At 36.9% G+C, this 13,934-nt stretch overlaps 1 protein-coding gene across 1 annotated transcript in view; it reads left to right on the top strand.

Annotated features, from left to right (window-relative positions):
• The window catches only part of LOC110843487 (potassium voltage-gated channel protein eag), a 76,094-nt gene that overhangs the window by 33,042 nt on the left and 29,118 nt on the right, over positions 1–13,934 (top strand). Inside the window, exons 5-15 of the mRNA XM_035847841.1 lie at positions 7,893–8,039; positions 9,241–9,326; positions 9,420–9,455; positions 10,268–10,286; positions 10,349–10,411; positions 10,983–11,008; positions 12,341–12,376; positions 12,974–13,027; positions 13,099–13,174; positions 13,275–13,349; positions 13,468–13,514. Of these exons, the coding sequence (XP_035703734.1) occupies positions 7,893–8,039; positions 9,241–9,326; positions 9,420–9,455; positions 10,268–10,286; positions 10,349–10,411; positions 10,983–11,008; positions 12,341–12,376; positions 12,974–13,027; positions 13,099–13,174; positions 13,275–13,349; positions 13,468–13,514 (665 nt within the window). The remainder of the gene's footprint in view (positions 1–7,892; positions 8,040–9,240; positions 9,327–9,419; positions 9,456–10,267; positions 10,287–10,348; positions 10,412–10,982; positions 11,009–12,340; positions 12,377–12,973; positions 13,028–13,098; positions 13,175–13,274; positions 13,350–13,467; positions 13,515–13,934) is intronic.

Genomic DNA, 13,934 nt, shown 5'->3' with positions numbered 1-13,934 from the left:
TCGACTCATATTTAGATTTATCCGATATAAATCGAGCACAAGCTCTAATTATTTTATCAATACAGAGTATATTTTTCTTACCAATTAACCAAATAGGACATGCATATGTATAAATCGAATTTACAAGCGCTTGTATCACTATTAATTTCTGTTGCTGATTTAATACATATTTTACAGGACGGAGAGACCATAAAGCTGCATAACATTTTTTAGCAACATTTCTACCGTGATTAATAAAATTAAGATCTTCGTCAATAGTTACACCTAATATTTTCATAGAATTTACTTTACACAGCGGAGCATTATTCAATGAGATACTTATATCGGCTAATCTTGATTTGTCCCTTTTATTACAAATAAACATTACAGCGCATTTATTAACGTTTAGTTCCTGCCTATTGTGTTTCATCCATACGCTAATTATATTTAGGTCATGTTCTAATTTTTGTTTAATAATTTCTATATCCTCAATTTTTCCTGCAATGGTAACCCCAGTATCATCTGCAAACATGATGGACAGACTATGCTTTAAATGATACGGAAGATCATTCATAATGATGAGGAATAATAAACAACTAATGCATAAACCTTGTGGAAAACCTAAATTAGTTGGCAAAGTCTTGGAATTTTTGACAGTTTCCTTACAAGAAATACATACATATTGCGTTCTTTCACTTAACAAGGAGTAAATGATATCAGATTCGACTCCATACCATCGCAATTTATGAGAAAGCACCTCTTTTGAGGCCATATCGTATGCCTTTCTAATGTCTAACGATATCAATATACATACAAAATTGTTATTTAGGGCCTCATAAGTCCGTTATTGCAATAAGTGCATGAGTTGTAGAATGTAGTTTTCTAAAACCAAACTGATATTGAGATAGCATACTATTAGATTCGAGGTATACATATAACTGGTTAAATAAACACTTTGCAAAAAATTTAGATAAAATAGGTTGAATTGATATCGGGCGCAAATCATTTGGTGAGTTGACAACCTTAGTTTTTGGAATGGGGACTACTTTTGAACTCTTCAGTTCTTCAGGCAGTTGATTTGAGGAGATATATAGATTAAATAAATTTCTAAGCTGAACCTTAAAATTATATGATTCCATACAAATATTAATCATATTGTTACAAATACCCAGTGTATCATAAGCAATGGATGATCGGTTCTTCATTTGTTTCCACGTCTTGTTCATGTCATCAATAGTCAATTCAACAAATTTGAAGGTTTTCTCAGAATTATCCCAAGGTAGTGTAGGCTTTACAGGTAGTGTTGGTACCGGGGTCGACGGGCTTGTTGTGGAAATAGCAGCAAAGAAGGCATTTATCTCGTCAGGGCAAATATTTATTAAAGGTGGAGGGTTCAGCAGTGGGTATAGTTTGTTGAGAGCTCCCCATAAATGCAAAGACTGTACTTTGTTAGAGAATTCCAATTTAGTGTCACGATATATTGCTGCACTGACCCTCTTTTTTAATTGTAAAAATTGAGTTCTATTCACTTGATCCCTACTACCCCTATACTTATTGTAAGCAATATCTCTAATCTTTATTAAGTCTTTAGTTTGTTGTGAGATAAATTTCTTGGAAGGGTATTGGTATATGGTTTTATTTTTAAATGGGGCGTATTTATTGAATACTGTGAGAATTGTAGACAGAGTAGTATTGGTGGCGTTGTACGTAGAAACTATATTATCGAGTTGAAGAGAGTCCATTGACTTTAATACATTTTCTTTATTAAGTGAATTAAACTTACGATAACTAATGGTTATTTTAGGTACTTTTGGCCTAATGAGATTTAGATTACATTCAGTGTAAGAATGGTCAGATAATTGTGGATTATAAATATATTTACTTATCACTGTGTTAATATTGTTTGTCACGATTAAGTCTAAAATATTATCTCCACGGGTGGGCGTATCAATAATTTGATACAATGAATGGCGAGACAAAATTTCATTAAATGTGGTAAATGTCCTTTCATCACGTAGATTAAAATCGCCTAATATGTACATATTTTTGCTTAACATACATATATTCGTAAAAAATTCATTAAAATAATCATAATCACTTGTCAGAGTTTCACCAGAGTAGTCAGGGTGTCTGTATAAACATCCCACAATGAAGGACTTATTAAAACCGTCCTGAACCACTATGCATAACTGTTCAATATTTTTCGTTTCGTCAATATAATTACATATATTAAGAATTTTTATTTTTAGCTGAGATTTAGTAAAAATTGCTACACCTCTGTCCCCTGACTTAACGGCGTCTTTTCTATGTACATGGTATCCAGGAAAGCAACGTAATTGAGTATTTGGTCTGAGTCTGGATTCACTTATGCATAAAATGTCAATATTTTGCAGAGATAAAAATGCGGCTAGCTCATGGAACTTTTTTTGAATCGAGTTAATGTTTATATGAGCCAATTTTAGATTCCGTTCTTTGTCGTTTTTCACATGGTTGGGTCTAAAAAATGTCTCGAATTGTTTGTTGGGGTTTGGAAATTTTGTGAGTCGTCCAACGGAGATTCATTGATGGGGGAGAAATTATTCGTATTCATAGTTGATAATGTCTTTGAAGAACCAGTCTCAGGTCGTAAATTTTGAAGGTATCCACCAGGATGAGATTGAGACCTTAGGGAATCGAGACTTGAGTCGTAGATCATTATAGTGGGATCTTGTGCTCCAACTCCAGGGGCTTGCGACCCCCTCGGCTGGGTACTTGATCTTGTATTACCGAATGATAAGTTACTTGTTCTTTGCTTCTCACGATGTAATGTCGGCGTAGTAGATGTTTTATAATGCTTCTCAATAAGATTTCCATTTAATAGATAAAAAGACGACTCACCACTGTTTATCGTTCTCGTTGACCAATCAACGTGAATTTGTTTCGCATCATATCCCAGATTGCGTAATTGAGAACGTTTCTGTCGTAGAATCCTATGATCGTTTCTTAGCGATGCGGGTAAATCTTCGTTTATAAATGTCGGCTTATTCACTTTGAATCTATTTCCATAAACTTCATTTCTTTCAAACAGTGATAAGAACCTTATTTTATTGGTCTAGTCGAGTTTTTTGATGGTTTCCCAATTCTATATGCGGTGTCAAAGTTGTACGTGTGTCCTGTTGCTTTAATAACATTTGCCACTTGATCAAATAAGTCTTTTTGGGATTCATTGATTCTTTCAGGGATTCCTGAGAATATTAGATTAATTTTCGATAACTCGCACCAAAGTCGCTCATTTTCACCTGTAATTTCGGATACTTTAATCTTTAGACTTTTTACTTCACTTTCAAGCTCATCAAGCTTCTCTTTGCGGAGGGCGACTGAGGTATCAAGATTATCAAATCTGCTGGTGAGAATTTTCGTGTTATCATTAAGTAGTTGGGTTAGTATACCAATTGTAATCGGAGAGTTATCACTATTTTCACTACTATTAGGATCAATATTCAGACCCATGTCGAAAGCCTGGTCAGGAATGGTACAAAGCTTTAACTTTTTGGGCGCAGAGACTTTACGGGGTTTAGTAATTCTCTTATTAATTGGCGTTTTTACTAGCACAACAGCCTTCCGTTTTCCAGCCATTAATTAATTAATCAATCCGATCCAACCCACACCTGGAGAATCACAGGCTGATTCAGGATCTCCGATTGAGTGGGCGAGACCAATACACTTTACTTATGTTTTATTTTATGGACAACTAAAAAGTTGATGCTGTTGCTCTGACTTACTGGACTGGACTGGACTATACATATCATAACGTTTACCTTTACCTTCAGTCTAAAATCAGAGGAGAATTCACGGCTCTGAAAAACTGAAATTGTATGATTTTAGAGCTGGACAAAACTTAATTAAACAATTGGCTAATTTTTTCCGAACTGTGAAATCACACTTTTTCCTATCCCCCAGCCGAAAACCGTGGATTCACCACTGATTCCTATACTGACCATGATGCCAAATGGATTCCTTGTTCGAATTATGCTAATATTTCGTAACGTTTTTCTCCATTTCTGTCCTTACTTATAACTTGGTAGCTCTAAAAGTAGGCTAAGGACGGGCCTTATTTGGTAGGATTGATGTGATGGACTCACAATGACAAGCTGCTGAATTCTGGTCAACTCGTTTGCTGTAATTGACAAAGCCTTCATGTTGCAATTCAGGAGTGAAAGGCAGAATGCACGAGTTTATTTTATTCATACTTATAATTTGCAAGACGTCATGTCAAACAAAGTTTGTTAACTACGTCGAGTTGTCCGCCTGCCTATCAAGTAGGAAACCAGACAATAAAATGCATGAAGAAATAGCCTTGTGTTGCATATACAAAAGTCGTGCTGTGGGTCAAAGGAGCATGGAACCGGAGCACCCATGTTGCAAAGAAAAGCACATAATGCACTTGGTTGGCAGTGGGTTAAGGTGAAAGCGGTTTTTTCACTTCGTGCCAAGTATGTCTCCCCTGTAATTTATAGGTCAGGTTATACTCCAGGATTGTAGCAGGTTCTTTATATTATTATGGAGAAAATAAAATTATATCAGGCTCATTTATTTTTATTTTCTCTATAAGATTGGCCTGCTGTAACTAATTATTAGTACTCCTTTCCTAGATTTCCTTTTGGTGAGCTCACGTTTGGGGAATAAATATTGTTCTGCAGGATATTTCTATAGGTAGTTATGAACTAAAGTATTTATACGTTTGTGTATTTTGAATGCATGTAGGAATCATGCGCACTGAATAACTAGATATATGTGCATAGGTATATGTATGTACATATATACCTACATATATGTACTAACTACTTAATATCACCACAATGAATTTTTTGAGGATTAATGGTTCTCAAGAATTTGAATAAAGAGTTTTATTCAAGTTTTATGAAAGTTTGAGTCTGAACTGGAGTTTGATTTATGTAATAATATTTTATGGATACTCGACTAAAAGTGATCGTTCAGAACTTGTGAAAAGGTAGAATTGTAGAATGTTCGTCGTTGGAACGGGTGAAATAAGCAAGCGTCTTATTTCTTGAATGTCCATTTTTACGCTAATCCTGGGAAGGAAACGCGGAATTGGAAACTACATCATCGTATCAGAAGACACCCACTTTAGAAAGGAATAAGTGTACAACTGCTCTTTCAGAGTTACGATTGGTCGAAAAAGCGATCCTTTTGGAGTCAATTATGCATGTTGTATTTGTATCGCTCAAAGTAGCTCGTATTTATATTCACGAATGCAGCAACATGGCTCGCATGCAAATGGATGTGAAAAATGAAGCTGCCTGTGAAAGAGCTCCTCTGCTGACTTTCTCCATGCACTTCTGACTCTCTCGCATTTCGTGATCTACTTTCTCTTTATGGGGCAGATATACAGAATCAAATGTTACGTAGGGCGTAAAATAAATGATCAATGCGAGCTTCTCCTATTGTCTCTGGGGATAACATATTCAGACTTTTTCTGATTTAATGGCATTTCTTTATTCACTTGGGCTTTCTCTTCCGGCCTCCAGACATGGCGCGGTTAAACCCATGAAATGAATGAATTTGATTCAGTAGCAGATTATTCAGTGCGTTTTCTCCCAACATAAAAACCTTTCCCATATCTGATCTAAACAGCAAATTGCACCAAAGTCGTTTCTTTCCATCTTTTCCCTTTCTTCTTTGGCTATTCGTGGGATTAGACATTATTTGAAATTACGTTGCGATTTTCGAAATACATGGATTACTAACTTCAATTTAATGGGGAAGCTGACAGGCAAGTGACAGTCGTCGGAGTTCATTCAACATCAAATTACCAAGCCCAATATTCTGTGTGCATGTGCTTATCCGAACATCGCGCATGGTAATAAACGTTTCCGTGAACATGTGAATAAGTCAGCAACACAGATCTAAAATCTGTTTTCCATTGCCGTTGCGGTATGTAAGAGCTCTTGATAGATTGCCAAAATTGATTCTCTAAAATCAAACCGTACCATATGCTTTGTCGTCAGCATTATATGTAAATACTCCATGCGATACAATACAACAAATAGATTTTGAGTTTGTAAACTTAAGCTCTTCTGCTGCAGAAGAAGAGCAGAGTTTGTCGTGATGTATTCCGATTGAGAAGTAATTTATGCGTGTAATAGTTCTATTCTGGCAAATACTCTGGACAATAAACAATCTGCGGATTCAGCATGTGTATGTATGCATGCATGCATGTAATATAAGGCCCAGACCGAAATGTGTACAGTCCTCGGACAAGAATACAAGAGCAAAAAAATCCCAGGACCCACCCAACGCCCGACCGACCGACCAAAGGACAGTGAATAAGTAGGCAGCCGCACGGACACAAATCCAATTCAATCCGAGATAATAATAATAATGGGAGACAGCGTTGTTGTTTTCACAGAAGCTTTGTTTGCAATTTTGTGATTTTAAATTCCAGCAGTTTATAAGTGGGAGGAGGATATAGGGGTTGGTTGAGTAAGGCTGCATTGTTCTTTGTCAATTCAATATTCATATCAACATGGATGGTTAAAGTACCCAATGTATTGAAAGAGATAGCTTCAACATGAGCCACTCTCTCCCACTCGACTCCAATCTGTTTTCATGTCGAGAAGCTCTTTGTCTGATGGTCTCTTTTGTGAAGGTGTCATCCTTTTTCAAACCCAATTTTCCATCTCTGCATTTGAGTGAGTGAGTGAGAGGTGCTTGTGTAATAATGCCCAAGCTCTCACAGTATGGCGTGTGGATGAGCACGGATGAATTGCTCCTCTTGGCTTTGTAAACTCGCATTGTTTTCAACCAATTGTCCCACAGCATTGTAGAAACTTTTAATTAGTTTCCCTGTGAGATTGGGAGAAATTGTAAAACTGAAACCACTTTATCGCATAATGCGAATTTTTATTATTTCTTAGCACATTGGAAACACGCATATGCATTTAAATGAAATGTAATGATTTATCGATTTTCATGTAAATACATGGTCTTTAATTCATACTGATTGACTTTTAATGGGCCCAATAGTCGATGGACGAAGGAAAGTGGAGTAAATGAATGATTTAGTGGATATTTAGAGGAGTATAGCAGGAGAGGAGGGCATACATATGTGACAAATGCTCCATATGCATACATGGATATTTATATGTTGCGCAATGTGTCAATCACTGATGTGAATAGTAATTGAACTATTAAGCTGTTTGGGTCGAACACTTTCTACTACTTGTTTCCGCGCCAGGACATAAGTTTGTCCATGTAAATTTTAGCAGAACAGTTTCTTACGTAACTCTAAATACATATGCATATGTGAATTTTACAGTATTTACATGGAATTTATGCTCATCTGATGATCACTGACTGACACGACCAATCAATGTTTTTTATTTATTGTTGGAAAGGATACATATGTACATTTAGGACATAATTCATAAAATTCTATATGCAACATAAAAAATATACCTCAAAAAGTACGCATACGGTAAGTATTAGATTATTTAAATTTTTATATAAATTTTTCAAGGTATTACCAACACAGACAGGAATCGTACAAATTGACGTAGTTACTTGAACAAACTGGCTGAAAAGTACTTATGTAGGAGTCCCAATGGGGAAAAATTCTGTTTCGTAAAGCATTCGGTTGATTTTCATTTACTTTCAGCCAGTTTCGAGCTAGTTTCATACTATTTGCTCGAGAAGGGTGCTCTCCTTCCGAGTCTGCCTATCTCCACAGCTAGGCTGCACCAATTCTCGCCAATGTAATACTGATAAACATTATACGACGCATTACTGTTACTTTTCATTATCCTTCCAATCTACCTCATCTTTCGGTCCTTTTATTATGGGTGCTTTCCCTCGCTCGCCGTTTTATCTATCAAATTTTTATGATCTCATCTCATTTCTTGGCCCCACTACAGAGACTCCGCTATGGCTGCTGCTGCACATTGCGCCCATCAAGAACGAGCGAGATGTGGTGGTGCTCTTCCTTCTCACATTTCGAGATATCACAGCGTTGAAACAACCGATCGAGGCAGAGGACTCGAAGGGAACGAGTACTCTTTACAGTAAGTTACCCTTACCCTCAAAGCTCCATTTCCTCATTCGCAGGGTCTTTATTTTATGCTTCTACTGTAGAATTGGATTTTGGTAACTCGTTCTAATTACTCAGTGAACCCAAAGTTCAAAAAATTATGTGAAAGCAATTTTCGAATTTTTGAGTAATGATACGCTATCAAAATAGGAGATCTAGGAAAAAGAAAAAAGACGGGCGGTGCTAACTTATTTATTGTCAACTTGGCACACACGTCCATTTACTTAAGCAATTTTAATGACTCAGCGCCCCACTTGATGTATGTAGTAGTACACACTCGTAGACTCTTTTTTGGATTATTTATACATGAGCAGGGGCAATTTTCTTTGAAATGTGCGAAAATGAATAGAATTGCTTACACATACGTACTCCGTTTCCTTTCCTTTCCTCCACTTCTCCCAGTAAAGCGAGAAACTCGGTATTGAAATTGTAGCATCGAATTGATGCTAGTTTTTTTATTGATGCAATCATATCATATCATATTGATGCAATTTGAAATATTTCAGAAAGAATGATATGTACATTCAATCCAAAAAGCTGTCCTATGTAGCAAACGCGGATGTATATGAAATGCGTGTCATGTTTATGTTGAACATTGTGTGGAACAGCGTTTTATTACATATTTCTTCTCAGGCATCCCATCCACCTTGCCATGTACTTTCTCTTCACAATACTTTTTATTTCCCAGTAGTCACAATGTCCAACTTTTTACTTGAATGTTACGGCGTAATGTGATGTAATATGTACTTTAGGAGGAGTAAACTGTAAACCGAGCGCATGTAATGTTCTTGTACATATCAGGACGACAGGGACTATACAATTTTATTTTTATGTATAGTTTCTTCCTGCATACATGTCCTGATTTACGATGCCTTTCTTGAGAGAAAGTTCCGCCGTTCTATTTTTGGCGACATGGTGCAAGTCTGCGTACAAAATCCTTTTTAGTTTCAAGGACCATGCATATATCCGCGATGCACTACTATATTTTTGTAACGGATCGGGGTTGCTTCATTTTGCGGGAGTATGATTCACCCACTATACGCGATGTCAAATGTCATAAAGTCAATAGGAAATTTTTATCTCGTGGTTTTGCCAATAATATCTTTATGCTTTTTTCCACGTTGGGTTTTGAACCTGTTATTGGCGTTGATTTTTATTTTTTCATTCATTTCCAGGTCTCAGCAAATTCGCCAAATTGGCTCGTTCTGTGACCCGCTCTCGGTCAGTTCTTGCCTCTCAATTCTCATCGCATATTCCAGCCGTAAGTTTCATATTGTTATTGTTTCAGTTGGTTCTTGATTTCTTCATGCTATTTAAAAAAAATATATTATAATCATATTTCTTGGACTTTCAGGTCAGGGAACCGTCGAAGCAATCAAACCTGGCTCATGTGAGTATAATTTAACAGTTACATGTTTCTTGTTGAAGGCTATTTTAAGCATTAAAAAAACTGAGGGAAAAAAAGTCAAAATAAATTCACTGCCAAACTAGTTTTTTTCTGTAATCGGAGGGATACTAATTCCAGAGAGCAGCCTAATATGTTTTTGTTGAACTGCAACCTTCTTTAATACATTTCTTAAAAATCAGATTTCCATGAAAAATGTATAGTATTATTTTCCACTTGTCAGGCAGTTGATTTAGTGCCCGTTAGAACAATTGTTATGTTAAGAAATACCCCAATCGTTGAGCTTAATGGTCTGTTTACTCCATATTCTATAGAACAACAGTCAGTAGTGACGTCACAAAGAATGATGATCCTTTGTCTGCCAAATCCTGAGAATTGTCCTTTTCTTTCCTTGTCTAAAATCAAACTTTCTCCAGATTTGTTACGAGTCTCAAGATGAGACATGTGTATTATTTTATACGCTTTTATTTAAGGCCTGGTACACAGGGCAGCAGTGGTTGTGAGGCCGGAAGGGAAGTAGGCCAAGTGTGTATGTGTGCAGTGGCTGGTTTGTGCTCCAGTCTAAAAACTGCTCATCGTCTCCCCCTCTTTTGCTTTCTCTTAATTTTTGGTCGCCTTCCAAATCATATTCTGTTTATGGCCAGTGAGCAAAAACTATCGTTTGCATGCACTCTAAAGTGAGGTATGCCAGAGTCACTCTCTGTGCAACTAATGAATAATATTAAAAAGGGATCAGATAGTGTTATAGATTTTCACTAAAGAATGACTATTTATGTGACTGGGTTGATTTTTTGCAGATGATGAGCCTGAACGCCGGTAAGCCTATCTGAATTAGTTTTTAGACCTTGAGACAGTTAAAAAATAATTATAATTTATAGATTTATTACCGAGCTATCGTCAAGAAGCACCAAAGACGCCACCGCACATCCTTCTTCACTATTGTAAGTCCCTCCACTTATTCGACCTATGGGACATTGACAAAACTGACTGAGGACTCCAAGAATGCGAGTGTTATCGAGGGGAAGGGCTCATCGACTCTTGCTACTGTATGACTATATTTTGATTAGATGGTCATATCTAATCATCGGACATATCTATAAATAGTGAAATGAAAGTTGGACGAATTTTTTGCGACCAAACCCAGCCGGACGGCTGGGAGATGAGACCCTTTAAGAATGTGGGTAGTAACCTACCCTTCCACTCAATATGATGAAAGTGATCACCATTAACTAACCTCCGAACTGCTACCCTCAAATGACCAGAAATTCTGGGGTCGCTTGGACTAATTATGACAAGAATGAATTAAAATGACTACAACGGAATTCAATGACCACTGACTAGAATAGGATTAAATAACAACAGAACGGACTACAATGACTGACTAGAATAGGTTGCAATGGCTAAACCAGATTGTGATGACTAATTATTTTAGTCATTTCAACCCATTCCTAGATGACGGATGAATTATATGTTAATGGTATTCTAAAATGGTTTTTGCAAACTTAAATGCAGGCTTTTTCAAAGCTGTGTGGGACTGGGTAAGCATCTAAATTAATAATAAATACTTCTTGGGGTTGTTTCCGAGCCTTTCCCAGAAATTTGGGGGCACAATGTTTTATTTTCGCTTTGGAGCATCATGAATGATCATATCATATTGTATGGCAGGGATATGATAATCTGTTTCCGATGTCGATACTGTGGAAAACTAAACCATCAGACAACCACCCGTTCCTTACGTGGAGAAAAACCTTACTTTTTCCTTTATGGAAATATTTAGAGTTTTGTTAACCAAATCGATAACAAAATTAACTAATCTCTTGTTTAATAACAAAGTCTCAAACCCATAGATCACACCATCGCGTGAAAAAATGCCCACGACGCCGATTTTTTAGGCGTAATTTTCATCAGTTACTTTTATCGTCTTATTCTTATCTATATTATAAGCTGGAAATGTTTGTTGGCAACGGAAGTGAAAGTAAATGTTTTGTAACGGAAGTGAAAGTGAAGAAAGTCAAGTTTCAAATGGCGCGAAAATTCAAAAATCTTAATTTAAAAAAATATATTTGCGAAGGTGTGGTTATCGGGTCGTTGATGAATTATGGTGGTTATACATGGTGTGGCGGCCTGATGGTGGTTATAGTGTTGTGGGGGCCTGGTGGTGGTTATCGGGGCGTGGCTGCTGCGTGGTGGTTATCGGGGTGTGGCTGCTGCATGGTGGTTATCGGGGTGTGGCTGCTGCATGGTGGTTATCGGGGTGTGGTTATTTGATGGATTGTCGTTTGGGTGTCGTTGCCAATGCAGATCATTGCCAACGGCGGACTAGGCTGGTAAAGATGGCAGAGCCAAATGGGTGCCAGACAAACTGCCAGTGGCAATGGCAGTGCCACTGGCAGACTAGGCTGGCAATGATAACTGAGCCAAATGGGTGCCAGACAAACTGCCAGTGGCAATGGCAGTGCCACTGGCAGACTAGGCTGGCAATGATAACTGAGCCAAATGGGGTGCCAGACAAAGTGCCAGTGCCACTGCCATTGCCACTGGGAGACTGGGCTGGTATATAGCCAAGTGGTGGGTGACATATAATTTTCTACTTTAACTTTCGCTGCAAATTGCTTTCACTTCCGTTGGCGTCAAATTGTTTTATTAAATAAATATCTACAAAATATTTAACTGGTGAAATTTTGATAATCTAATCATCTCTCGCCCGGCGGGAGACGGGCTTATTCGCTAGTAATACATAATGTTAAAACTTCAAAAAATATTCGGTATATTATATATTATATAGTTCCAAAGCGAAATTAAAACTCTGGGGAGGCGCGGAAAATTTGGAAATATGTCCAATTTAACTAGCGTTTATTCGATTGTTGTAGGTAATTCTCTGCCTGACGTTCTACACGGCTATAATGGTAAAAATAGAAGGAAAACTTCCGCTATAGTGGGAAAACTCTGACCTGGGTAAATTTATTGCTATAAACACCTCGACCAGTCAGTCGAAGAAACAAATTTGAAAAATTTAAACTCTAACTTTCTAATTTTTTGCGACTCGCTATCTAAAGGTATTAGCTGTGCTCATGCTAGCTAGCTATCCAACTCGTACACATGTTCTAGCTAGAACTATGCTGATTAGCTCAAACTAATATCTTGAGCGAAATGTCATCGAATTTTCGCCCAAACGGAATAACAAACGTTTATAAAAATCATATTTTAAGTTCAATTATTTTTTCATAAATTTATAGCACTTTTATCTTTGAATTTAAAAAGATTCATTCAGATTATTGCTTAACATGCTATCAGTGTTGACAAAATATTTTTTAAGAAAACGCAAGCCAAAAGAATTAAAGTTAAGAACTTAAAAAATGTCAAAATTTAGTTTCTCTCAAGGTGTTTATGAAGAAATTGACTTTGTATTTAGACCCAAGTTTGCCCACTGTAGTGCAATTTCCTTACACATGAAATACATAAACTGTATGAGATATATTCGGTAACTAATTGATTATGAATAGGTACCTTATAACGTTGCGTATAAAAACAAGACATCCGAAGATGTCAGCCTCCTTGTGAGTTAAACATTCAATGGTTCTCGCACGAGGTAATATTCGCCGCTTAACCCTACCTTTCCATGTAACAGGTCGTCGACTCGATCGTGGACGTCATTTTCTTCATCGACATTGTTCTCAACTTCCATACTACGTTTGTTGGACCTGGTAACAAGTCCCTGCGATTTTTACATTATAATAATATTTATAAATAGGTATACCGTGTAGTGGACATCAATTTTGTATTTAAAAACAATTTTTATTTCAGGTGGTGAGGTCGTATCCGAACCGAAAGTTATTCGTATGAACTATTTAAAGTCTTGGTTTCTCATTGATCTACTCAGTAAGTGAAACATTGCAGCTTTTGATAGTATTTAGTTGCTGTGAGCATCAAATAAGTCATTGGCGTTGTAAAAAGTGCTTTCACTTCTTCAAAAATGCTAAATATATAATCTGTATAGGTTGCCTTCCTTACGACGTGTTCAATGCATTCGACCATGATGAAGATGTATGTCAATTTTTGATTTATAATAATACTTGTACACATACAGATAGAAATATATTCAGACACATATCAATAACTGCATCAACAATGCACTATTTTCAAACCATCTAAATCTAAAGGTTATATAAGAAAATATTTGTGTAATCCAGTGCCAGTAAAGTAATCGAGCAAATTATACTTCCTGATCCCATTAGAAAAGAATGAAAAGGAGGGCAGAATAGCCTAAAATCTCAATCCTTCGAAAGAACGGAAGCCCAATCGGCCAAGTTTACTTTGAGTCAATGAACCAGTTGCAAGTTTGCAAACCCAACTTTTTGCTCGGCTTACACTCATTGCAAGGTTCCGTTCAATTCCCACCTTTCTCTTTACTCGAGAAACACAGATATCCGTCTGCACAACGGTGCTTGTGCTTATATCGTCCGT

The sequence above is a fragment of the Folsomia candida genome, unplaced genomic scaffold, assembly GCF_002217175.1.
Source record: "Folsomia candida strain VU population unplaced genomic scaffold, ASM221717v1 Fcan01_Sc002, whole genome shotgun sequence".
In the NCBI taxonomy this organism is placed as follows: Eukaryota; Metazoa; Arthropoda; class Collembola; order Entomobryomorpha; family Isotomidae; genus Folsomia; species Folsomia candida.
This window is presented reverse-complemented; position numbering and strand designations above follow the sequence as displayed.